General features: G+C 45.0%; 2 protein-coding genes across 2 annotated transcripts; both read right to left on the bottom strand.

The window, feature by feature from the left end:
- Nucleotides 1–321: 321 nt before the first annotated feature.
- LOC114206083 (beta-defensin 109-like) lies at nucleotides 322–8,831 on the bottom strand. Its single transcript, XM_028099703.2, has 2 exons — nucleotides 8,643–8,831; nucleotides 322–527 (listed from the first exon to the last, which is right to left on the bottom strand). The coding sequence occupies exons 1-2, from the start codon at nucleotides 8,731–8,733 to the stop codon at nucleotides 322–324; spliced, it is 297 nt and encodes a 98-aa protein (XP_027955504.2). The 5' UTR covers nucleotides 8,734–8,831.
- Nucleotides 8,832–16,902: 8,071 nt separating this feature from the next.
- Nucleotides 16,903–21,190, bottom strand: DEFB108B (defensin beta 108B). Its single transcript, XM_028099706.2, has 2 exons — nucleotides 21,103–21,190; nucleotides 16,903–17,063 (listed from the first exon to the last, which is right to left on the bottom strand). The coding sequence occupies exons 1-2, from the start codon at nucleotides 21,188–21,190 to the stop codon at nucleotides 16,903–16,905; spliced, it is 249 nt and encodes an 82-aa protein (XP_027955507.2).
- Between the last annotated feature and the right edge of the window lie 4,418 nt (nucleotides 21,191–25,608).

Genomic DNA, 25,608 nt, shown 5'->3' with positions numbered 1-25,608 from the left:
TTCCTTTGTACCATGTGTCTATTTAGCTATGTTTTGTATAACTGTACCTTCATTTGCAAAATTTTTGTTATTCTTTTGGTCTTTTTCTGACAAATTCAGAAAATATTTTTGTTACATGAATGGGTTTTTTCACTTTTAAAGAGATTGATTGAATCTAAAGATGAGTCACAAAGAAGTAGTATCTGGAGATTTGAAATCCATATTTATTTATTTTTATTGACAAGGGGTAATAGGAATTGGTAATAAAGCTGGAAGCGTTCAATATGTATATTCCAGTGATTTCAGATGCAAAGAACTTTCCTTTTGGTGCTTTTCCTAGTTTCATTTTAATTTATGCTTAAGGGGTGCTTGATAATCTGAATAGATGAGTGGTGTTGGAACTGGTATAAGAATCCACCACGGTCTACAGCATCTCCATCTTCTTTTGCAGGCACCAATCTGGTCCTCTGTTAATTTACAGATGTCTCTTCTGCAAACGCCAGACAGATTTAAACAATGGTTTTCACCAGAAGCCAAACCACTTCTTACTGCAGAAGAAGAGAGGCAGTGAAATAATTAGTTCATGAGTGGAACGGAAGACCTGAAACACTGTTAAGTGTGAGAATAGAAGGGTTCTGGTATGAGCATTTCTGTGTGGAGAAAAGAAGCTGGACAAAAGATCTATTCAATTGTTCCATCACGTTCACTGTCCTTTTTTTACCCAACAGCCCATGTGTTAACAAGCCCATCCCTCCTTTTCTTGTAAGTTCCTGACATTACCAATTTATGCTCCGAAAAGAACTTTGGTAAATGTCACAGGGGAACAAGAAGGGGATGAACAATATACGTGTCCACATAAAATTGTGAGGAGGCCATCATTAAGCAAGAGTGCTTATGTGGGATCAAAGAATCACAATCCGGGGTATAGGGATTTGGGTAACAGCCCAGATAGTGTCCCACTAGGGAGCAAAAGTCAGAGGTTTTTAAAGCGAAAAGGGAATGCATTGTATACATTGTTCACAAAGAATTTTTGATTGTTGTTGGCGGCAGGAAGCTAATTTTGGCTGAATCTAGTTGGTTGCTAAGGATCTCACTAAGCAAAATCTCTTACTGTAGCAAGTTGCAGGTGTTTGAGCTGAGTCCTTGGAATAGTTGCAGTTTGGCCCGGTTCAAAAGTTCACGGTTCCACGAGTGAGGACGTGCATAAGGCCCACCTCCTAAATGGCCTCCCAGCTCCATTTTAAAACCTCATAATTGACCCCATTTCATTTTCCTTTCACATCTTGTTCTAAATATACCAATTTCTTCATTGTTTTACTCCTTTATGTGGATCTTCAGCAAATATTTGCAGAGTGTCTTCTATTCGGCAGACATTTTTCTTTGCACTGACAATAGAACAGTGAAAATGGAAGACATGATTTTTATTCTCACAGGATGTATCTTCAGGGAATCAAATCCGACCATACAAAAATAGGTGGCTAAGATAATTTCAGGAAGTGGTGTTTAGAACAAAATAATAAGTCATCGACCAGATATAGTCTGGAGGATGCAGTTAATAGAAGGGGCAGAGAGAGGCCTTCTGAGGATGGAGCATTTGAACTGAGGTCTGAACGATGGGCATGAAAAAGACAAGCAAATATTCCTGTGAGGGTCCCCTAGGCATGGGGAATAGCAAGAACACAGTCCCTTGCTTAGTTTATTGGAAGAACAGAAAGACCTGTGGAGGCTGAGCATTACGGAAAAAAATGTTTGATGAGACACGGCACGAGGTAAGACAGCATGGAGATCCCGCGCTACTCGCAGGCTACAGCGAGCTTGCAGGTATCCGTAATGCTGCTGCAGTCCTCTCACTTCAGCTCCCTTAACAATCCACAAGCTCATTCTTCTTTCACAGCGTTCAGTTTTGTGGCACCTGCGTGGCTCAGTTGGTTAAGCGACTGCCTTCGGCTCAGGTCGTGATCCTGGGGTCCCGGGATCGAGTCCCGCATCGGGCTCCCCGCTCAGCGGGGGGAGTCCGCTTCTCCCTCTCCCTCTGCCATGCTCCCCACTCGTTCTGGCTCACTCTCTCCCTCAGATAAATAAAATAAAATGTTCATGTTTTTACCTTTCCCACCTCCTTTTGCCCTCCTGTCCGTGTGGCTGAGGGGTTGTGTGAAGTTTCAGGAAGACAGATCGTGTGGATACTAGTCTATTCTACAGACACAGAAATCCATTGCGTCACGTTTCAGCCAGCTCAGAAACAAGCAGACGTTTTTGTTTTTTTTTTTTTCTCTCTGAATCTAGGTAGGGTTTACCTAACTCAATGTACCTTAGTCACTGGGTGTATCAGAAGAAAAAAATAAATTTGTGGACGTTCTGAACAATCCTTTCGATTGTATCTAAAAAACTGAAAATTTGTTATCATATCCAGACCATTATTTCCTCTAGGTGACTTACACTATAGCCAAGTTAATTTAATAGAAAACTCTCTAAAGGCAGAGCTGATGACGTGGCACTGCAGTCCTTAAAATAATGACTGCCCAGGAGATAAGCCACCTGAGAAAGGGGTGGAAGGAGGACAGTTAAGCTTTAATCGGTCTCACCTCTGTATCGAGAGTTGGCGTAGTGTGAAGGATTTCCCACCCCTGACGTAACTGATGGTCCACTCAGTAATGGACAGATCCTATCAAATAAGAATTTTTCAGTCATCATGTTACTTTTATTTATACTTGCCTCTGAAGCCATTCCTAGCTAAGAATGGTAAGACAATATTTTTAGATTAAAATTTGGTGACAATGTTCCTCTTTGCTGTTAGGAGAATGACATATGCAATATATCCAGTTGATCAAGGAGGTTAAATATGTATTCAGAAGGAGAGAATTGAAAAGAAAATCAATGTGATCAATGATTTCTGATAAATGTTGTTTTAAAAATAGGAAGAGAAGAATATTACCTTAACCAAGTTAAAACTCATCTGAACACAAAAATCCATATAGCATTTCATAGTGAAATACTAGCCTTAATCCCATCAAAATGAGAAGGGAAAGAAGAATGTCCATTGTTGACGCTACATTAATATAGTCCTGACATTTTTGGACAATGCTACGAGCCATAAGAAGAAATGGCAGTGATGACTTGAGCCTACTGCTTTTCCTCTTCTATTCCTCCTCAAATGCCATTTGAATTATGTAGGTAGCATTTTGAAAGAGTCTGTAGGAGTGCCCCAAACCACAGGGTCCCATCAGTACATCAGAAACAGAAATTCCTGGAAGATACAAAACAAATATGATCAGATTGAAAGAAAGATTTAGGCTTTTGGCCACAGTTGCAAGTTAGATACTCTCAAGTGACTGCCTTTGTAGAGTAAATGGATCATAGAGAATATCTCTGAAATATTGCTGTTCTTGAAGGTAGTAGGGCAGTTCTCTAGAATACTCACTCTTCAAGGACAAGTCTGTGAACTGAAGATTAAGCAGCGGGCCCTCTGGATTGGTTGGCTGGCTGGGGTAGGGGACTGAAATAAACATGGAGGAGGTTTCACAGTGGTAGCTTTGGATGGTCACAGAGACACATTCCCAGTTTAGACCCATAAGAAACTGGTGGACTAAGGATAAGCCATGACTTCACTGTGACAAATCATCAGGAAGATAAGGCACCATAAGCAAAAGTTAATGAAATAAACAACATATTTGGACCCTCGAGGACTAAAGGTATTGGCATTGCCAATGTGACAAATAATTAAACATCTATGTATCAAATTATTTAAAGAAATTAAACCTATTATCACGTAGCTGTACAAACAAGAAGGAAAGAATATAGATGATAGAATAAGTGGGCAGGTTTGAAAAATAGAGACTTCAAGACATGAAAAAATTTTTTGAAAAAAATAACTAAGATATTAATGACCAATCATTAGACAAAATTAGTGAATGAAGTGATACAATCTAAATTATTTACCCAGAATGTAGCACTAAGACACAAGGTCTCACATTTATTCTGGGACAAGAGAGGAACAGGAGGAGGCAGTACTTAAAGAGATTCTCCTGAAACGATGGAAAAATACAAATCCACAGAATCAAGATAAAAAAGCATTCCTAACAGACAATATAAAAGAAATTCACATTAAGTTATAGAACAAAACAAATGCTAGATCATAAAAACATTGGGGAAAAAAAGGACAAAAACTTGAAATGCTAACTTAAAAATAATAATAACTTTAAAAATAAAAATAATAAAACAAGAAATATTAAGCTATGGCAGCAAAGTGAAAGCCAAAAAAAAAAAGGCCTGTGAGAGAAAATTACCGCTGGTGTAGAATTGGACACTCAGTAATGCTTTCTTTCCAGAATAAGGATAACATTTACAAATTGAGAGAGAAGGACTGAAATGATTTACCACCAAGAATTCTATAGCCAAGGAAATCCTAGAGGACATACACCATGAAGAAAGAATTTAACGCAGAAAGAAGGTGGCCTCAGAGTCAAAGTGGAATTCTAGTAAATACCAGTAAATTGATGATAGTAATAATAATGCTCTCCAACAGATGAGGTTTGAAAAAGAATAGAAGTGAACTTCTGTTTAGGATGTAAAAGTTACAAAAGAAATTGTTCTTTTTCTGACAAAGAGAGCAAGCTGGATAATTCACTTAAAAGCCCAGCACAGAGCTGCTTTCTCAAAGAAATTGAATTAACTAAAATCCAAAGTGATGGGGCCCTACTGAAAGGGAGGGGCTGACATCACCGGGTTGGTGGTGTGGGAGACCTCAGCCTCCTTCCCCCGACGAAGATCAGCAATTGGACAGCTATCCATGAGCAAAAACCACCCTGGAAGAGCGCTGCTGTCCTCTTCAGAAACATCAGAACACACTGAGACAAAAAGCCTGAGAATAACTGCACAGAAAGGGATAGAACAGCTTCAGCTTGCCCGTGCCACCCCATCCTCCAGGTCAGCACTGCTCAGCGCCAACAGGGAAGCCCCCATCTAGAAAGAGACCCCTACCAGGGAAGGGGAGGGGGGTGAGCAACCAGCCTCCCCAGCCTTTGGGGCACCACCTGAAGGACCCATTTCAATTTCGTGCCCACCCCTCTCCAGACCGGCAAAGCAGCAATGTGTGGAGGTGGCTAGGGACGGAGGAGAAAAGCAGGGGCTACTGTAACAGCCATAGGCAGCTGGTGACTGCTGTCCCCAGTGACCTGCCCTGCCAGGACCCCAGCAACTTTTGCTGTAGAAGAAACCCATGGCCAGCCCAGCCGCCCATCAACCCTGCAGATTTCCCCCAGTTTTCACCCCACAGGGGTTCTCCTTCACTGATGCCAGCCACCTGAGTCCCTTCCTACTCCTTCCCCTGCCCTGCCCCCTGCCAGAGCTGGGGACCTACACCAGCATCCAGCCTAGGCCTCTGCAGCTTCTTGATTGCAAGACATCAGTGGAGACCCCCACAACTGACTCCCATGCCATGCATGCACTTTGGGGCTATGCACTTGCACACCTCTGGTCTGATGCCTGTGTTTGGCTTCCATTGCTGATGGTGAATTCCTCCAGCCATGGAAGTGCACACCAACAGCCAAGACCCCCACAGCTGCTTATGGACCTGCATTTGAACTATCGAAGAAGAAGGAACACTCCCAAACTCATTTGAAAAAGGTCAGCATTGTCCTGATAACAAAGCCCGGTGAGGACAATACAAGAAAAATAAAACTACAGCCTGATATTCTGGATGAAGACAGATACAAAAATTCTTAACCAAATACTTGCAAACTGAATTCAATAGTATGTTAATAGGATCATATACCATGATCAAGGATGGCTTTTCCCTGGGATGCAAGGATGGTTCGACATATGCAAATCAATAAATGTGATACACCTCATTAATAGAATGAAAGATAAAAATCATCTGATTATCTCAATAAGTGAAGCAAAAACATTTGACAAAATTCAATATCCTTTCCTGTAAAACACTCAATAAAGTGGGTGTAAAAGGAACATACCTGAACGTAATAAAGGCCAAATATGACAGACCCACAGCTAACATCATTCTCAGTGGAGGAGTTTGAAGGCTTTCCCTCTAGATCAGAAAAAAAGCAAGTGTTTCCACTGTCACTACTCCTATTCAACATAGTACTGGAAGTCCTAGCTAGAGCAATCAGGCAAGAAAAAAAAAAATGAAAGGTGTCCAAATTGGAAATGAAGAAATAAAATTGTCTATGTTTGCAGATGACATGATAACATATATATATATATGATATATAATTAACTCAAAATGGATTAAAGACCTCAGTGTAAGACCTAAAGCTACAAAAGTCCTAGAATAAGAAAAAATTGCCTTGACATTGGTCTTGGCAGTGATTATTTGAATGACACCAAAAGCACAAGCCACAAAAGCAAAAATGAGTGGGACTTTAACAAACCGAAAAGCTCCTGCACAGCTAAAGAAGTAATCCACAAGATGCAAAGGCAGCCTACGGAATGTGAGAAAATATATTTGATAAGGGGTTAATTTCCAAAATATATAAGGAAGCCATACAACTCAAAAGCAAGAAAGCCTCAAAAAATCCAATTAAAATACGGACAGAGGACTTGACTAGGCATCTTCCCAGAGTAGACTACCAAATAGCCAGCAAGTACATGAAAACATGCTCAGCATCACTCATCATCAGAGACATGCAAATCAAAATCACAGTGAGACAGCGCCTCACACCCGTTAGAATGGCTATCATCACAAAGACAAGAGATAGTAAGTCCTGCAAGGATGCGGAGAAAGGGGAACTCTGGCGCGCTGTTGGTGGGAATGTAAATTGGTGCAGCCACTGTGGAAAACAATATGGAGATCCCTCAAATAATTAAAAATGGAACTACCATCTGATCCAGCAATCCCACTTTTGAGTATGTATCTGAAGGAGGTGAACTCACTCTCTCGAAGAGATATCTGCACTCTCATGTGCACTGCAGCTTTAGTTACAATAGCCAAGACATGGAAACAATCTGAGTCCACCAACAGATGATGGATGAGGAAACTGTGATGTACATAACAATGGGATAGAATTCAGCCATACGAAAAAGAAATCCTGCCGTTCGTGACCACAGGGATGGACTTTGATGGCATTATGCTGTGTGAAATTAGTTAGAGAAGGACAAACATTGTACAATCTCACTTATCTGTAGAGTCTACTAATATCAAACTCATAAAAACAGAAAATGGAATGGTGGCTGCCAGGGGCTGAGGGGTGGGGAAATGTTGGTCAAAGTGTACAAACTTTAAATTACAAGATGAGTAAGTTCTGCAGAGGTGATGTACAACATGGTGGCTCTAGTTAGCAATTCTGTCTTGTGTCCTTGAAAGTTGTTAGGAGAGCAGAGGCGTAAAGTTCTCACCATAACAACAACAAAATGGTAATTAGGTGAGGTAAAGGACGTGTTAACTTTTCTGATGGTGTGTGGCAAATGTTTCATAATATATCAAATCATCACATTGTTCACCTTAAGCTTATGCAATGTTATATGTCAGTGACATCTCAATAAATGTGGAAAAAAAATAAATAAATAAAAGGCAGGGGACCCACAGGTACTTGTATGTGTGGCTGAATAGCAGCAGGAATCAGCTACTGCTGGAGCCAAGAGGGAAACACAAGAGGGAAACACTTCAGACAAATTTTTAAGGTCTGAATGTGGGCTTTGATAGCATAAATCAAGGATTCAAGGAGAAGAACCAGAGGTGAAAAATATGGATGATTATTTTGAGGTGTTCCACTGTCAAATGAAGCAAAAAATGACCATCTTAGCACTAAGGATTTATGATTGAAGAGCATCACCTTTTGTGTTATTGTCTCCATTTCCCAGCTCAGCCATTTTCTTCCTACGTAGCACACACATGAGTATTCCAAAGCACGTGTTCCTCCTACTTGCTCCATTATTCAAGACTATATTTATGCTTTGGTACCTATTCTGTGTGATTGTTATTTGTCATAAGAATCTCTTCCTAGAACACGGAGCAGCACTTGGTCTTCTCAGTAACCTTTCCCTGGGGACTGTAACCCTCTCTCTGAAACCCTATTCCATGTCTATGCCATTTATACAGAGTGACCCTGTGGCCAGTTTGGCTGGACCAGTTCTAACTTATGCCTGCTGTCATGATACGGTTATAATAGCGCTCCATTTACTTACTTTCCCAAAGTGTCTATTTGGGACAAAAAAAAAAAAAAAAAAAAAGGCATATGATCAACCTACTTTTACAACTGTGGACATACCTCTCCCATAATGAGAGCTGTGTATCATTACTCAATACTGATCTCTAAATTCCTTCAGGAGCCAAACATTTCTATGACAGATTCCCCCAAGACATGCCTTTAGCATTAGCTACTGTTGATGAGGTTCCATCCATCTCTTCCTCTGCCCTGGTGAGTAGATACAATTGTAGATGCCACTTCAATCCAATCCTTTTAGATATGCCTGTCTACAAGCCAATTGTCATGCCTTCCCAGGGCATCCCAAGGCACAAAGTAAGGATAAAGCAGAATGAGACCACATCAGGCAGTGGGTATAATGGCAAAGGAATGGCCTGTTTCCTATTTTACCCCATTATAATCCTAGTGAAGCTGTTGATACCAGGTCTTATAAATCCAGGGTCTTGTCTGATCTGCCAGAGAGACTTCCAGATGGCAGACCCTGGCAGTCAGCCAGCACCTTACCTGGAGATAAGAGGGTCCAAAAGAGGAGCATGAAGAGAAGCACATGGAGTCTCATGGCTGAATGGCCAATGAAGAAAAGAGGCATCGACATGTTTGGAGCCTGGGGTTTCTGAGCATGGCAGGTCCATGGCTATTTATAATGCTCCCTGAGCCTGTGGTTTGTTCTTGGTTAGTAGAGCCTAACAAAAAAGGAATAACTCAGTCTCCCACAGGAAATCTCCAGGGCCAAAGTACACAAAGGTGGTGGTACCTCATGGATGAGAAAGCATGGATGGTAATGCTGTCCATTTCCCACAGACTCAAGACATCCTTGTTGTCAGCTGTGTTCTCTACTATTTTCCATGTGCACACGCGTGTACAATCATTGCTCATAAGTTATGTATCTATTGTGCGTCAGGCAGCGCAGCAAAAACCAGGGCTACCCCAGATTGATTGCAATCCGATAGTGGGAGATGGAAAGTTAAGTGGGTGCAGGCAATAGGCTATGGAAAGGACACAACCCAGAAGAGATAGTGGTTATTTTCCTGGTTATTTCTACCAAAGGGTGGGAGTGGGGAGGAATAATGAGAATGTCAGGAAAGACTTCATAACAAAGATGATATAGAGCATGCTTCAGAAGAGTTTGGTATTTTATCTTTATAGCAACATTGTTATGTTGAAAGCATATTTCAACCTTTTATTTTTAGATTTTGTGGCCTTTTAAATAGATTTTTATTATTTCTTTAAAGGTTTATAATTAAAACCTGGCACTATAGACAATCTAGAAAACACCGAAAAGTATGAAAAAATTAAATTGCTTGGAATCCCACTACTGAAACCCAGTCATAGCTAAAGACTTTGGGTAATTTTCCCCAGTATAGACGTCCTTTGCTATCTTGGCAGAATAATCATTATGATTTGTTTTAACCTAAATCGCACTCTCTGCATGAAAATCTCCTCTGTTGGATATGATATCAGCTTCTGTGATGGTCCCCAGATGATTATCAGCTTCTGTGATGGTCCGCAGTGATCCCTGATTCCTTGTGTTCGTGCCTGCATGCAACTCCTTTCCTTAGAGGAGGCTGGACTTGTGAATAGGCTACGGCAGGTGGATGGGATATTACTTCCTAGATTGGGTTATAAAAAGACCATTTTTTCCATCTTGGGCACTCTCTCTAACCCTTTCACTGGCTTATTCAGTTACTCTGAGTAAAGCCAGCTGCCGTGTTCTGAGCTGCCTTATGGAAAGGGACTGATGACTAGCAATTAGCTAATGAAGACCTGAGGCCTATCAACAATGACATGGGTGAGCTCAGATGCAGATTCCTCCCCTCCACCCACAGTCCAGCCTTCAGATGAACCTCTAATCCAGGCCAAAAGCTGGACAGCAACGTCATCAGAGCCCTCCAGCCAGAGGCACTCACCCGAGCTTCACCACACAAATTGTTTAGGTAGTAAATGCTTATTTTTTTTTTTAAGGATTATTTGTTTGAGTGAGAGAGAAAAAAAGAGAGAGGTCACAAGCAGGGGGAGTGGGAGAGGGAGAAGCAGGCTCCCCGCTGAGCAGGGAGCCCGATGTGGGGCTTGATCCCAGGACCCTGGGATCATGACCTGAGCTGAAGGCAGATGCTTAACCAACTGAGCCACCCAGGTGCCCCAGATAGTAAATGCTTATTATTTTAGGTTGCTAAGTTTGGGGTAATATGTAATGCAACAATAGATAGCTAATAATAAAAGGACACATCTGTCCTCTAGCTAAACTGTTTCCCTAGGACATGAGTTCAGATGTGAGGACGCCACAGGTGTCACAGTTGTGTTTCGGTTCTTTTCCAGCCATGTACTAAAGAGGTGTAGAATCACCATACAAATGACCCTATATCCCCTGCATACAATTATGCGTCTGAGTTTGTATGTGTGTGTGAGAAAGAGAGAGAGATGGGAGAGAGAGAGAGAGAGAGAAAGAATAACGAAATATCATGAAAAAATCATTGGTTCAAGAGTATTCCCTGTGATAAACAAACACTTGATATTTCTTTTTCAACTTTATGTTCATTGTTGAAAGAAGAACAGTGAATACTCCCTGATAAAGCTGTGAGATACATTGTAGATCCTGTTGGAAAAAAAAAAAATCATCGCTATTGGTAAAAACCATAATGAGGAAGTGAGCACAAACAATTACAATGTTCAGTTCCAAATTCCATCCCACATCATCAGGAGCTATTAGAATCACAGTGAAAGAAAGCAAACAAATATCCACCTAGAGCTTTTGCTTTGTTTCCTCTCTTTGCTTCAACCAGAACTTTAGAGAGATCAGAGTTTACGGCCATCTGATTCTGAGCTATGAGTGCCAGAAAGAAAAGGCTGTCCTCCATATCTTTGCATTTGAGCCGAGGTGAATCTCACGCATTTTCTGATTCACTCCTAAAATGGCCATTTCACTTTCACTCAACTCCCACTGCCCCAACCCAACGATGATCACTGTCTCGTCCCCTCCTCCCGCCACCAAACCTCACTCAATCAACCATACCACTGCCTATTTAAAAATATTGTCTTGCTTTTTTTATTTTGCTAAATGTTATTTTCATTCATTCTGTACCTTTACTTTACTATTTTATTCTTTATTTATACCCCAAAAAACATATGGATTGCAGTGTAGAAGGAAACATAATTCCTGTAAGATTTTGTTGTGTACTGTTATATATATATATGGACCTACCAGTGTGTTATGTTAAGTAATGAGGAAATTGACATTTTAAGTGATTGATATTATACTAAAATCCTTGGTGGGTATTTAAATAGATATCTAAGTGGATTTTAGTGATGATCTTTTGTTAGCGGAGGAGTGGGAAACATGAAAATTATGTTTCTGGGGACACACTAGGGAACACAGTCATTGTCAGATTTATTCCATTTAGTTGAATAAAATTTTGTATTTTACATATTTCTCATAATAATCCTATATACTATGTAGGAATGTTAGCTTATCTGCTAGGTAAACCAGTATAAGGAGGATCTTCATTATCGTTTCCTTTCTGGTTATTAACATTTTTGAATTATTTTATGCTTTCTTACTTTAGTTTTCATTTTGCTATTAAATTCCAGTTGCATTGCGTGATCAGCAAATTTACCTGTCGTTGTTGTTTGCACTTAGAATGATTGAGGACCTTGAGTCAGTTCTTCTTTATGTTCTGTAGAAAAGAGAAATTGAATCATATCTCCCATTTATAATGCTTCGAGTTGAACATATGTCTTCTAGATTTTACTTTACAAATTATTGTTTTAGATCCTCTATAGTCTTAATGTATCTTTCACCTACTTGATCTATCAGCTGTGAGGGATGAAGTATAGTCTTCATTAGGCTTTGTCGCTTTCTCTGTTAGGTAACTAGACCTGCCTGGCTTCCAGATTTGTAGGATTATCGAGTAGCAGCCATGACGGTAGGGGTTAAATCAGCCAGGACTCAGTTGACCAGGATGTACTAGTAGTTTGAACAAATTTAAAACCCGTTTTGTTACACAGATAACGAAGGGCTCAAGGGAGTGCTGAGGTTACCCAGAGATAATTGCAGGCAGCAGGTGCCACCCCGCAGGGGGACATTGAAATGGAAGAGACCAGGAGCCTACAGAGGGGGTCCCCTGGTTCTCAGCCTCTGATTGGTGTTGGCACCCCTGGAGCTCTGAGGAGAGATTTTTTTTCCTGTGTCAATCCTCAGATCCAAGCAAGAGAGGCAGGAACTAGTCGCCGGTGTCTCTATGAGGGCATGAGGACATTGGTTCTAGCGGTGCCCTAGGAAGGGGGACGCCGCGGCTCGCTGTGGCAGTGGTGACAGGAGCAAAAGTGAGGAAGGAAGCCGCTTCCCCTCTTCTGCAAACTCCAAATTCCAGCCCCTAAGGTTTGTTGTGACCTAACTGGAAGCAGGTCAGCGAAGGAGTCTGGGAAGTGTAGTTTGCCCAGTCCCCGTCCCACGCAGCGTCGCCCGCAGAAGAGAGACGCAGGAACAGAGTGGCAGTGGGGAACAGGGGTGCCACCGTGGCCGCAACGGTCTACATTGCGAAAAGTCGTAATTGTCCGTGACATGCAGATGCTTTATGCGATTGCTGTAAATCCGTTTATAATTTCTTTGACAGATTTAAGACTTTTAGGGAAACAAAGTTCCATGGCAATATACAAAGGCTAAGTATGGAACTGGGAATGAATTCATCAGATTCGTTTGGAGAATCAGACCTGATTCTAACTGGGCCAGGAATTTGTCAGGCATAGGAAAAGACGGAGAGGCAAAAACAAGAGAGAAACAGTATGTAAGAATAAAAAATGTTAATAATTATGCCGAGTGTCCAAAACTTACTTTCATGCGTTGCATGTCCGTGAATTGAAGACACAACATTGAGGAGAATAGGTGTGGGAGTGGGGGGGGTGCCTCATACCTGTTCACGGGTGATCTGGGCTCTGCTAGGGAGGCCGCAAATATCCTCCTGAGGGAGGATATTTATCCACTTCTGGTTCTTCTGGTTCCTACTGTGTCAAAGCCTAGAGCAGTTTTTTAACCACAGCACTGTGGACATTTGGCGACAGATAATTCTCTGTCTTCAAGGTCATTCCTGTCCACTGTAGGGTGTTTAGTATCATCCCTGGCCCTAGCTATTAGATGGGAGTAGCACCTTTCGAGTGGTCAGAACTAAAGACATTGCCAGGTATGTGCCAGGGGCAAAACCTTCTCCCGTTTAGAACTCTGGTTTATGGGGGCGCCTGGGTGGCTCAGTCGGTTAAGCATCTGCCTTCCGCTCAGGTCATGATCCCGGGGGTCCTGAGATGGAGCCCCGTGTCGGGCTCCCTGCTCCGCGGGGAGCCTGCTTCTTCCTCTGCCCCTCCTCCTGCTCTCCTGCTCTCTCTCACTCAAATAAATAAATAAAATCTTAAACAAAAAACAACTCTGGTTTGTGACATCTAAATGCTCACGCAAGGTTTGTTTTTTCTCTGGCTATTTGGACCAATTCTTAGGGCTTAGGTTTGACTCTAGGATTATGAGGTTGCTGCTGACTTTGAATGAACCCAGGAAGAAATTAAGATTCTATGAATGTATCCGGAGCAGGGCCAGACAGGATTCTGTTTCTGCTGCCCAGGATGAGTACACAGTGCTTTCTCACAGTGACTGTGAGAGAGGATGAGGTAGGTTTTCTGCATGACCGGACCTCCTCCAGGTTTTTATCTGCCCCTGTCATTGTGCCAGGCCTCAAAGGTACAGGGAAGTTATGGGGGCAGAGGCTGTGGTTACTCAGGAAGGCCATGTTCTGGTGGAGAAATACAGCAGATTCTTATAAATGAATTCCATCATGTCACTCCTCCTTAATAAAAAGGAGACACAGTTATTAGAAGTTAGATAAAGGGAGCAGTGGGGCGCCTGGGTGGCTCAGTCGTTAAGCGTCTGCCTTCGGCTCAGGTCATGACCCCGGGGTCCTGGGATCGAGCCCTGCATCGGGCTCCCTGCTCGGCGGGAAGCCTGCTTCTCCCTCTCCCACTCTCCCTGCTTGTGTTCCCTCTCTCGCTGTGTCTCTCTCTGTCAAATAAACAAATAAAATCTTTAAAAAAAAAAAAAGATAAAGGGAGCAGCAAAACCCTAAGACAGGAACAGAGATAACATTTGTTTTAAGTCAGAATTATTGAGATATACCTTACAGTGAAATTTTATTAAAATTTAGTGTACAATTCTTCCTTCCTTCCTTCCTTCCTTCCTTCCTTCCTTCCTCTCTCTCTCTCTCAAATCAACCTGTAAGGGGTTTGTGCATTTTATTCATGTTCCCTAAGAACCAACTTTTGATTTCATCTTTCCCCCCTATTGATTTTCTGTTTAATTAATTTCTATTATCTTTATTAATCTTCTGCCTTTCTTTTTTTAAGATTTTATTTATTTGAGATAGAGCATGAGAGAGAGAGTATGAGAGAACACAAGTGGGGGTTAGAGAGAGAGGGAGAAGCAGGCTCCGCACTGAGCAGGGAGCCTGATGTGAGGCTCGATCCCAGGACCCTGGGATCATGACCCGAGCCGAAGGCAAAGGCTTAACCGACTGAGCCCCCGGCGCCCCAATCTCCTGCCTCTCTTGTTTTAGATTGAATTTGTTCTTCTTTGACAATATTAGCATATAGATACTATAAATTTATTACAGAATGCTAATTTGGCTTTATTCCACACTTTCTGATATGATGTGTTCTCTCTCTCTTTTTTTGAGATTTTATTTATTTATTTGACAGAGAGAGACACACAGAGAGAAGGAACACAAGCAGGGGGAGTTGGAGAGGGAGAAGCAGGCTTCCCGCCGAGCAGGACCCTGGGACCATGACCTGAGCCGAAGGCAGATGCTTAATGACTGAGCCACCCAGGCGTCCCTCTCTTTTTTAATCAATTCAAAATGCTTACTCACTTTTACTCAGAGTGTATTGTTTAATATCCAAATATATGAGAATTTTCCAAATACTGAATATTAGTTTCTACTTTACTTCTATTAGGGTCAAAGGACATACCCTGTATGATTTGGATAATTTTGTTTATCAAGCCTTGTTTTGTGGTTTATATTGGTAAGTACACACTTAAAAAGAATGTTTTTTTCTGCTGTAGTTGTGTGAAGTTTTTAAATAATATTAATTAGATTAAGTTGGTTGTAATATTATTCAGATCTTTTATATGCTGAGTGTCCTCTTGTGTTACTGATAACTGAAAAAAAATTTTTATTGAGATGTAATTGACACATAACATTATATTAGTTTCAGGTGTACAACATAATGATTCAATATATGTATATATTGTGAAGCGATAGCCTCCGTAAGTCTCAGTAACATCCATCACCACACACGGTTACAAATTTTGTTTCCTTGTGATGAGAACTTTTAAGATTTACTCAAATATACAGTATCATTAACTATAGTCATGGTGCTGTACGTTACATCCTGAGGGCTTATTTATTTCGTAACTGAAGTTTGTACCTTTTGACCCCCTTCACCCGTTTCACCATGCGTCCCCCACCCCTGCCTCTGGCAGCTGCCGATCTTTCTCTGTATCAATGAGTTCAGGTGGTGTTTTTTTTTTTTTTTCTTTTTTCTTTTTTTCTTTGGGTTTCATATATCAGTGAAATCAGATGGTATTTGTCTTGTTCTTTCTGACTTATTTCATTTAGTGTAATGCCATCAAGATCCATCCATGTTGTCATAAATGGCAGAATTCCCTTTTGTGACTGATATTCGTGTGTGTGTGTGTGTGTGTGTGTGTGTGTACATATATCACATTTTCTTCATCCATCCATCCCTGGAACCTGTGAATATGTCACCTCACACGGCAAAGCAGATTGAGGTGGAAGGCGAAGTTGAGGATGCTAATCAGCTGATCTTAAAATAGGGACAGAATCTTAAATTATCCAGCTGGGCCCAATGTAATGACAAGTCTCCTAAAAAAAAATGGAAAAGGGAGGCAGAAGGTAGGTTTTGAGTGTTAGGATGTGAGAACGACCAAGCCTGTTGCTGGCTTTACAGATGGGCGAAGCACGGTTACCCAAGCTGCCCAGGCGCTGCCCGCCACTGCCATCCTAGCCACGGGGAGAGGGAACCATAGAGCTTCCAGAAGGGAATTCAGCCCTGCGGACACCTTGGTTTTAAGCCATTGAGATCCATGTCATTGGCCCTTTGGTTAAATTCTGACCTACAGACTTGTCAGATAATGAATTGTAAGCCACTAAATCTGTGGTAATTTGGTAGGGCAGGCCTAGGAAGCAATGCAGTTCTTTACAGGATGGAAAGAGAAGCCGAATGACCGTGCCCAGTGAAAGGTGGGAATTTGAGAAATTCCATGGATCTCAGCCAGGAATACAAGAATACGCCGGAGTGCTACCTTGGGAAAGAATGCAGAAGGATTGTCTTGTATCTGGGTGGGTGTTGCTCTGTCCCTGATTCGGGTTTCTGGTGAAGTCTGACTGATGTGGGTAAATCTGATTGTGCAAGTTTCCTGTACATTGCCCCTTTGTCAGGGAGGGAGACCCCACGAGTCTGCATGGTATGAGGTAGCACATTTTCCCAGAGGAAGGGGGAGCAGCATCCTCAGATGAAGCGTTGGGGAAGCTCATCCCGACCCGATAGAAAGATGGGAACCAAACAGGTCTTGTGTTTGCTAGTCTTGCTTTATTATTTATTCAGGACCCAATAAGAATCCCTGTGAGAAGACAGAAAAAGAGACCCAGCGAGAGCGCACAAAATAGAGAATAAAACATCCACAGAAACACAAAGCTTCAAAAAGACTTCATCATTCCTTGGGTGTAGTAGGCTCGATGACGGGCTCATTCCCCATGGGCAGGCAGCAGCGTTGACCATTTAAACATATCCCAGCCTGGCGTTCTGATTCAAGGCAAAATTCCTGGCAGTCACCGTTTGGACGCTCACAGACCTCCTTGAATCTGCCCCTGGCTGCATAGAAAAGAGGGTGTTTGTAACTGTTTATGTCTCCCTGAATTTTTATTGGATTACTTGGTACGAGGAGTGTTTGGAAACAACCTTGGGCGAATTGTTGTTGTTGTTGCTATTTAATTTCTTATACCAGTGCTTAAAAAATCTGCTTTCACTCAAAGTTTGGATCTTGGGCATTCTTGGAAGTCAGGCAATATCGGGTGCGTCTGAGCAGCGAAAGCCTAGACCTGGATGACCCTGCCTCTGCGGAAGGCCTATGGGGTGTCTGCTGAGGCCAGTTTCCCTCCTCCTTATCTCCTATCGCTGATGGCAGGGATCAGCTTATGTAGTATCTTGTGCTGCTGATTTTCCTAAAGCAGAAGAAACTTGTTAGAGAAATCTCTGTGTTGGTGTGTGTCTTTCAAAAGTGCGACTACAAGAGAGATCAAAAAAGAGCAGACACTTCAGGGAGATTGTTAGTGAGGGCATTTTCCCTGGGGAAGGGAACAACATCCCCACATATCTCGTACGTAGATAGAGTCCCTGTCCCGTCAGCTCTTGTCTGTCTGAAACCGGCCTTGGCGGTTGCAAGCCTGCTCTGGAGAGCACTGCATTAATGCTTCTTCGCAAGGGCTGAACAGATACAGTTGTCACAAACATTGAGTAGTGTTTGACCTGTGTTCTCTTACTGTTGTGGGGCGAGCCACACACGATGAGGTGCTCAGGTTCAAAAGGGGGGGGCACTTTTGAGTCATCTCCATATGTAACAAAGTGCACCTTTCCCATGACAACTTCTTAAGCTCTTTGCTGATATTAAGAGAGGGACCCACGCGGGCACTTCTAGGTGTTTGTCTTCTGAAACACAAAGGCCAATCCTTGGAAAGCTTCAGATCGGTAAAGGGCCTTTATATACATTCAGTAAATGCCTATCAAATGAATCGAACTGAAGTTCAAATGCATTCAGTCGAATTTAACTCTTCAATATTCACAAGGCAGTTAGTTAATGGATGTGAAGATCAACCTCAGATTTTTACGGAAAATGTGAACTGGGAAATAATTTTAAGGGTACTTTTTTTTCCTGGGGGTTTTTAAAGATTTTATTTATTTATTTATTTAGGGATCATGCGTGAGTGTGCACGTGAGTGGTGGGAGGGGCAGGGGTAGAAGGAGAGAGAAAATCTCTAGCAGACTCTGTGCTGAGCCCGGAACCCAACATGGGGCTTGATCCCATGACCCTGAGATCATGACCCGAGCTGAAATCAAGAGTCAGACGCTTAACCGACTCAGCCACCCAGGCCAGGCACCCAGTTTTCTGTTTTAAATCGATGATCATACTAAGGCTGAGCACTATGTAGAAACGAGCTGCAGTCTGACTAATCAGTCTGGAACACCCCGTCATTCTGGACTTCTTCCGTTCTCTGATGGTGTGGTTTCCTGTTTGACCTCACTTTTTGAGGAGGCATTCTTTGGGCACAGGAATCACAGCCTATTCCACCCCCCCGCCCCATCCATACCAGAACCTGGCTGAAGGCTTGGCATATAACAGGTATTGAGTAAGGGACTGGGAAGTCATTAATCAGAGCTACTGCCCATCCTGTAACCCAGCCCCTACGCAGATGTGTCCTGAAGTTCCTCATCCCAGCACGTGTATCAGAAATGTTTTTGCCTCAGCTTTTCTCATCATCACGCTACTTTCCCTTATTTGGGTTCAGTGACAGTGGAAACAAAACAAAACAAAAATGAATGTGTTTTCAACGTTTGGAAGACTTGTTTAAAAGCTTTTTAAGACTTGGTGAAAAGCATTCATTTCCTAGAGATAGGGACTTTCTTCCATCCACCCCATACGGTTAGTGAGGGTGACCGCTTAGTGTCTACTTATCAGACGGTCTTTAGCAAAGCCACGTGGACACTTACCTTTTAAGCGGAAGTCACCAGCTTTGTGTGCTCCCGAGTTAATGTCACTGGATGTGGCATCACCTTTCACCCTCTCTAGAGTCAGAGAAAGGAAGCAGCACGATGGACCCCTGAGGGACAGGGAGCTCATTCCTTCAGTGTGGGGGGAAGGACTCACTTTTCAGGGCCTTGATTTTTCCTCTCTAAAACATGAGAAATAGACTAGACCATCAAGACCTTTTTGAATCTTATCAACGACGGTGAATGATTTTATACTATCTGTACCTATCACAGCTTTGGTGCTCATTGTAACACGGATAACTCTTCTTTTGTTTTGCTTAAAAAAAAATACTTTCGCGTTTGTTTAAAAAATACTTATGCTTCCCTTTAAACAAGAGAAAGCATTTTCAAGTTAATTCACAATGTGCTCCGTGAGGCTCTTACGTATTTAGCTCTTCACAGAGGGATGGGGTAGCTTAGCCCCAGCCCCGGGGGCATAGTTCCAGACTGTTGTTCACCCCAAAACTCTTGGGCGTGTGGGTTAGTGGATATACTTCCCACACATGCACACACACACAGTATTCCTAAAGGAAAGATTCAGATGAAAGCCTTGGACAGACAGCCTCAAACACTCTCAGTACTGAACTGCTTCCAGGATTTTCCTTCCAAAGCTCCTCGGGTCAGACCTTCCAAGTCTTAGGTCCTGAAGCTTCAAACCTTGTGTTCCTTTGGGCTTTTGTCTTTCTTTTGGTCATGGCTATTCCTCATTTAGGAAATCTCTCCTTCATCTGTGCCAGGGCTGTCTTCCGGGACTTGGTGACCCTCCCCTGGGCAATACAGCAACCAAACTTCTTGGGAGTCCGGGGCCATCAGAGCTTCCTTTGTATGCCTGCCTCCTAGAAGGGGCATCCGCTACTGTGGGTGCCTAACAAATATCTGAGCACCCAAACTGGTTTCTCACCCCCAGACTCTCCACACCAGAAACTCTCCCCCCACCCCACTTCCTCCAGATTAGCTCCCCTGAAACCAAGTTGCAACCACCTCATAAGCTGCACCCTCTGCACCTCAAACCTGAAGGATGACCTACCCGATTAGCAGTAAGCAATCCTTTAAGACCCAGCTAGAAAAGTTGGGATTCACCAAGAATAGGCACGTCTCCCATTATATTTTCTGGTGGAAATTGTGGGGAGCATCCTTTTGCAAACAACATAAAGCATAGCCATCAACAGTTCCTTCAACTATAAGAGGACGGTCCCCCCTCCACACAGCTATGCCTGTTTTCCTGTCCCTTCCTCATCCGTGAGGTCCTGAATTCTCAGGAACAGAGAGAAGACGACATTCCCCTTGATGTGGAGCAGGAGGTTGCTTCTTCCTCCTTGGATCTACATGTGTCGAGTTCTAGGAAATTGAATGACCCTGGGTGTGTTGTCCCTTCCTTGGGTGAAAGTGAGGAGTGCCCCCCCCAAGTTACATGTCTGTGCCGGCCACCTTACACCCGTCTGACCCATGTTTGCAGGCTGAATGAAGGAGGACACATCCAGTGCCGTGTCATTTCTAATGCCTGTGTTTAAGTTCTACTGTAGAAGACTAGACGTTGAAAAGGAGGAAGAAAAACCAGGGCATTGGGATGGAGTCTCGAGGGACAGAGTCAAGTGCAGGAGACCAACAGTACAAAGGAGTAAAGGGTTGGCTATGTCTTAGACTGGAGAAAGCCTTTCAAGGAGATGCCCTTGCCCGTCCCTCTGCCGGGGGCCCCCACGGCTTTGGCGTGGCTCTTAGGGTTACTAACTTTTGCTGCGAGTAAGTGGAGGACTTTGGAAACTAAGATTTACTAGAAGAATGCCCCCCTCCTTTTTTTTTTTTTTTTTGGTTATCTAGATCTAGAAACTGCAGGGAAATTGCCTAATTAAATCCACCGTCAGGGGTGGAGCAAAGAGGGTTTTGAGCACTTGAAACACCCCTGGCTTTGCTTCATCTAACCAAGAGCTGCTGGTGGGGGGGACCGTGAGCCAGTTAGCTGTGGGTGGCAGCCCCCGGGGCCTCCAGATTTCCTCCGAGGCCCCTGCTCCGGCCCCAGGTAGCGGCGACTTTGCTCCTAATACTGGCAGCCTGTATGGCCTCAGGCACTGGCCTCTTAGCAAGGCTTCAGCAAAGTGTCTTTCCTTACCTGGTAGAGCTTGGCTCATAAAGAAGAGAATGGTAAAGAGGAGGGCCACAGGCCTCCTGGCTCCTGAGAGGAGAAAGCCTGGCTTCATTTCCAACAGGCAGAGGACACTTCCGTCTGGGGCTGTCTGGGGCTGTGGCAGAACGTCTGTCTGGGTGACGGGCGCCCTTGCCCGCCTCATGCGTGACACTCGCGGACAGCAGGGCGCTGTGCACACACAGTGGCCTTCGTGAGAAAACGGAGAATCCTTGTTCTGTTGGATCCTCAGTTCATGAGGAGGAGGGGGTGCCCAGTGTTGACCAGAAAAGCTTGCCAAATGGGAACGAACGCTACGAACCATTGGGCAGCACATCAAAGGGCGCAAACAGCACTGTCTGTCCTCAGTTACAGTGAGAAACCAGTCCGGTTAGTTAGTGACCAGACGTTTTGTTAGGGAATACTTCCCAGGCTTTGCTAGTGAGGAGTCCCCACGTTCACTCCCGGTCCGAATGCCCTCAGTGCTCTGCGCCTGGCACACCACTCGCCACACCGTGTGTAGTTTGCCCAACACACCCTTACCTCCCCCACGAAGGTGGGGGCTTCTTCCTTGCTGGGACCATGCTTTGGTCCTCGAAGCAGGAATCATGTGGTCAGGTACGTTCAAACCCTCCTCCTCCTCGGGTGGAACAAGGCAGGGCAGTGAAATGTCACTGAACGTGGAGGCAGAAGGTCTGGATTTAGGTGCTGAGTCTCCACAGCTGCCATTGACTAGAGGTATGGACCTTGGCAGGAAGACTCTCTCCCTTGGACGTCAGCGGCACCTACAGAGATGTAGTTCTGTCAAAGCCAGCCCAGGGGGCTCTTAATCACTATTGTGCATGAAACTAACAGGGAGAGTGGCTTTCTCATGCAGACACTTAGACCCACTCCCAACATTTTCAGTTTGGTAGGGTGGAGTGAAGGCTACAAGTCTGCTTCAACCAGTTGCCCCAGTAATTCTGAAACTCATTCTGGAATACTTACTGGAAGATACCAACTTAAATCATCTCTCAGATTCTTTCTAGTTCGAATATCGGAGAATCCTGTGTTCTTTTGTCTTAGTAGAAGTCTCATGTGTGGCTTTTGTGACTAACAGCCTCATGTGTGTGCACACGTGTGTGGAGCATGGAAGGGTAAAGCACACATCTTAATCCGTGCAAAACGAAATGCCAGTTTTATTTATTTTTTTTTAAGATTTTTTATTTATTTATTCATGAAAGACAGAGAGAGAGAGAGGCAGAGGGAGAAGCAGGCTCCCAAGGAGCAGGGAGCCCGATGCGGGACTCGATCCCGGGACCCTGGGATCATGACCTGAGCCGAAGGCAGATGCTTAACCATCTGAGCCACCCAGGCGCCCTGAAATGCCAGTTTTATAACAGAACTCAGGAACTGGCCTGGAGGATTTACTAAATTGCCAGGGCAGTCTATTTGGAAGAAGGCTGTTGCAGTGCTAGAGGCTAGATGAGACTCCAAACTAAAACAGTGTGAGTGTATAGAGGGGAGGGAAAAGAGTCAAGAAATTCTAACCCCATAGTGACGTGTGTGGAGAAAGTGGGCATATATGAGTTATCTAGTGTTTTCACTTGCAGTGCCTAAGTAAATGGCAAAATATTTGCTAAGATCTGAAATAGTCACTGAAGTTTAACTGGAAGCCAGCCTCCAAAACGGCTCTTCCCGAGCTCCCTGCCTAGTGTTCGTACCCTTGTCCAGTTTCCTTCCCTACTGAGGGAGCGGCGTGTGTAAACGGTAGGGTATTGCAGAGACAACAAGTGTAAGTTCTGACGGCTCGTGAGAGGTTATAGCTTCAGGCCTGAGTTACTGGAACACTCACTCTGGGTAAAACCAGCTTACATTTGACAAGGACACTCAAACAAGACCATGGAGATGTCTGCATGGTGAAGACCTAAGGCCTCTTGTGAGTGAGCCATCTGGAAAGCTCGTCCTGTAGACCCAGGAAGCCAGGGCTGGCAGATCCCAATCTCCTTGCTTTCCAGCCCAGCACCAGCATTTCTGTGACACCCAGAGAAGCACAGAACATTTCCAGAGGTTCGGGCAGGCTTTATTAAGACATCCTTGTGCATCTATTTCAGAAATCTGGGTCCTGGGGTCCTGAGGGTAGAAGATTCTGTGAGGGCTCACGTGGGTGGGAAACTCTCTCCAGCCTTCTGGCCAAGAGCACTTCCTGGGCCCCCAAGTTGACCTAGAACATATTTCCTCTAACAAAACTCCTGAAACTGATAAGCTTTCTGAAAGGTTTAAGTCCCTCTGGAGACAGGGGCTAGCTTCTGCTGGCAGGGAGACTTAGAGAAAGCATCCCTGTCCAGCCTCCACCTCCGGGCACATTTGTAAGCACCCTTGAAGGCCCAGCAACCACGTGTTTGGTCTACAGGTGAAAGCAGGGCATCTCCGCCCTGTCAGAACCAGTACAAAGCTTTCTAAGTGACCGCTGGGGCCGAGGAACCACTCCTGATTGCATGGACGGGGTAAGCAGCATCTGGGACCCTCCTGAGACTTGGGGGGACTTTCCTAAATCACCTCAGGGATGCCAGGACCACTGGTTCCTACTTGGAATGGCAGGGGAGCGTGTCCCGGGCCCACCAGAGCTTCCTCAAAATGTTCTAGGTCGGTGTGCGCTCCGGAAGCTGCCGTCGCCGACAGAGGAAGCACACGGAGGGCCTCCCGGGATGCCGGAGGGCCTGGGGATGGTCCGCTTCCCCAAGTGTACCGCGAAGGCGGTAGCTGTTCTGAAAGGCGCTGGGGAGGGCGACGGGCCCCCAGAGCACGGCAGAATCTTCTAAATTTTCCAAGGACCTCGAGGAACCACAGCTGCCAGCCCGTGTCACCCCCCTGCTGGCGAGGAGACAAGAAGACCACACCTCGCACGCACAGACCCAGGCGGAGAGAGGGCACCTGTACGTCCTGACCAGGAGGGGCCTGGGAAGAGCGGCCCCCAGAAGGGCAAGCAGGCAGAAAGGGCTGAGCTAGTGCTGGGTCTTAAAGTTCCGTGAAGACAGTGCTTCTGCGTGCAGTGGGGGACAGCTGTGGCTCTGGAGCCCTGCCTTCCTGCGGGGGGTGAGGGGAGCCCTGCCTTCCTGCGGGGGGTGGAGGGGAGCCCTGCCTTCCTGCGGGGGGTGGAGGGGAGCCCTGCCTTCCTGCGGGGGGTGAGGGGAGCCCTGCCTTCCTGCGGGGGGTGGAGGGGAGCCCTGCCTTCCTGCGGGGCGGGGGGAAGGAGCCCTGCCTTCTGCCGGGGTGGGGGGGGGAGCCCTGCCTTCCTGCGGGGCGGGGGGAAGGAGCCCTGCCTTCCTGCCGGGGTGGCGGGGGGAGCCTTGCCTTCCTGCGGGGTGGGGGGAAGGAGCCCTGCCTTCTTGCGGGGGGAGCCGTGCCCAACCAGCCATTGGCCCAGTTACTGAAAGCTGCGGAGTGTCCTGTGGCGGGCAGGACCAGCCTACCCTCAATAAGAGGTCCATGCACGAGTCTCTGTGCTCCCCGTGCCCCCCGGAGAGCCCCCCTTTTCCTCCTGCAGCTCACGTTTGCCATCATGACACACAGGACATGGTGCAGTCCTGGGACTCTGATCCAGTGCCCCCACATCAGTGCCTTGTCCTTCCCTCAGAGGAGTATGTACTATAAGCTCCATCTCCTTAGTTTAATACTGTAATTACTAAAAACACTAGTATTTCTCTTATTTTGTTGATTATCATGATAGTTCTGATGGTTGTTCATCATTAATTTCTGTAATTAGCATCCTAGCCTTGGCTCACGTTTGCGGTAGTTCTGCAACACTGAGTAGAGGCTCACTGTTTGTAAAGGCTGCATGATTTCCTGAAGATGGAAAAACGTAGCAAAACCCTCGAGGACCCAGTAGCCATGTTTGCTGGCCTGTAAGCCCCACTGAGGGTCTTCCTGGCACATGAGTCACCGCAAAATTCTCTGAGTTAATCCGCCCCCGCAGGCAAGGACGAGTCACGGAATGCCATCCGGGGCATTCCTGAGACTCTTCTTTAGGCAGAGAGGGTATCGGGGGACGACTCTTGAGCGGCTGAGCCCCAAAAACTGTACAAGTCCCCTCAAGGTGCCAACAACCTCTTCTGGCATTGACGACCCAGGAAGACCCATCACAAAATTTTCTCCTGAGTCTCCTCAAGGTCCTGGGCACTGCCCTACTGTTCTGGAAAGGACGGACAAGCACGCGCCTCTCAGAATTTTGTATCGGCTCAGAGCCCAGAAGTTGCCGTCGCCACCACCGGAGGCACAAGCGTGTCCTAGGCCTGCCTGAACCTCTGGAAACATTCTGAGTCCCTTCGGGTGCCCTGGAAATCTGGTACTGCCCTGGAAGACACGGGGCTGGGGACCCTGCAGCAGAGGCAAGGGCAGTGTTGAGGGGGCAGGGCGTCCTTGAACCACTTGTGTGGGCCTGTCGCCCCCTGCTGGTCCAGGCACAGTACTTGCAAACACCTTCCTACAACCCCTCTGCTGAGTCGCGCTGCCCAC

This window comes from Eumetopias jubatus, unplaced genomic scaffold, assembly GCF_037043125.1.
Source record: "Eumetopias jubatus isolate StellerSeaLion01/CBP00866 unplaced genomic scaffold, mEumJub1_p1.0 scaffold_2, whole genome shotgun sequence".
NCBI lineage: Eukaryota > Metazoa > Chordata > Mammalia > Carnivora > Otariidae > Eumetopias > Eumetopias jubatus.
This window is presented reverse-complemented; position numbering and strand designations above follow the sequence as displayed.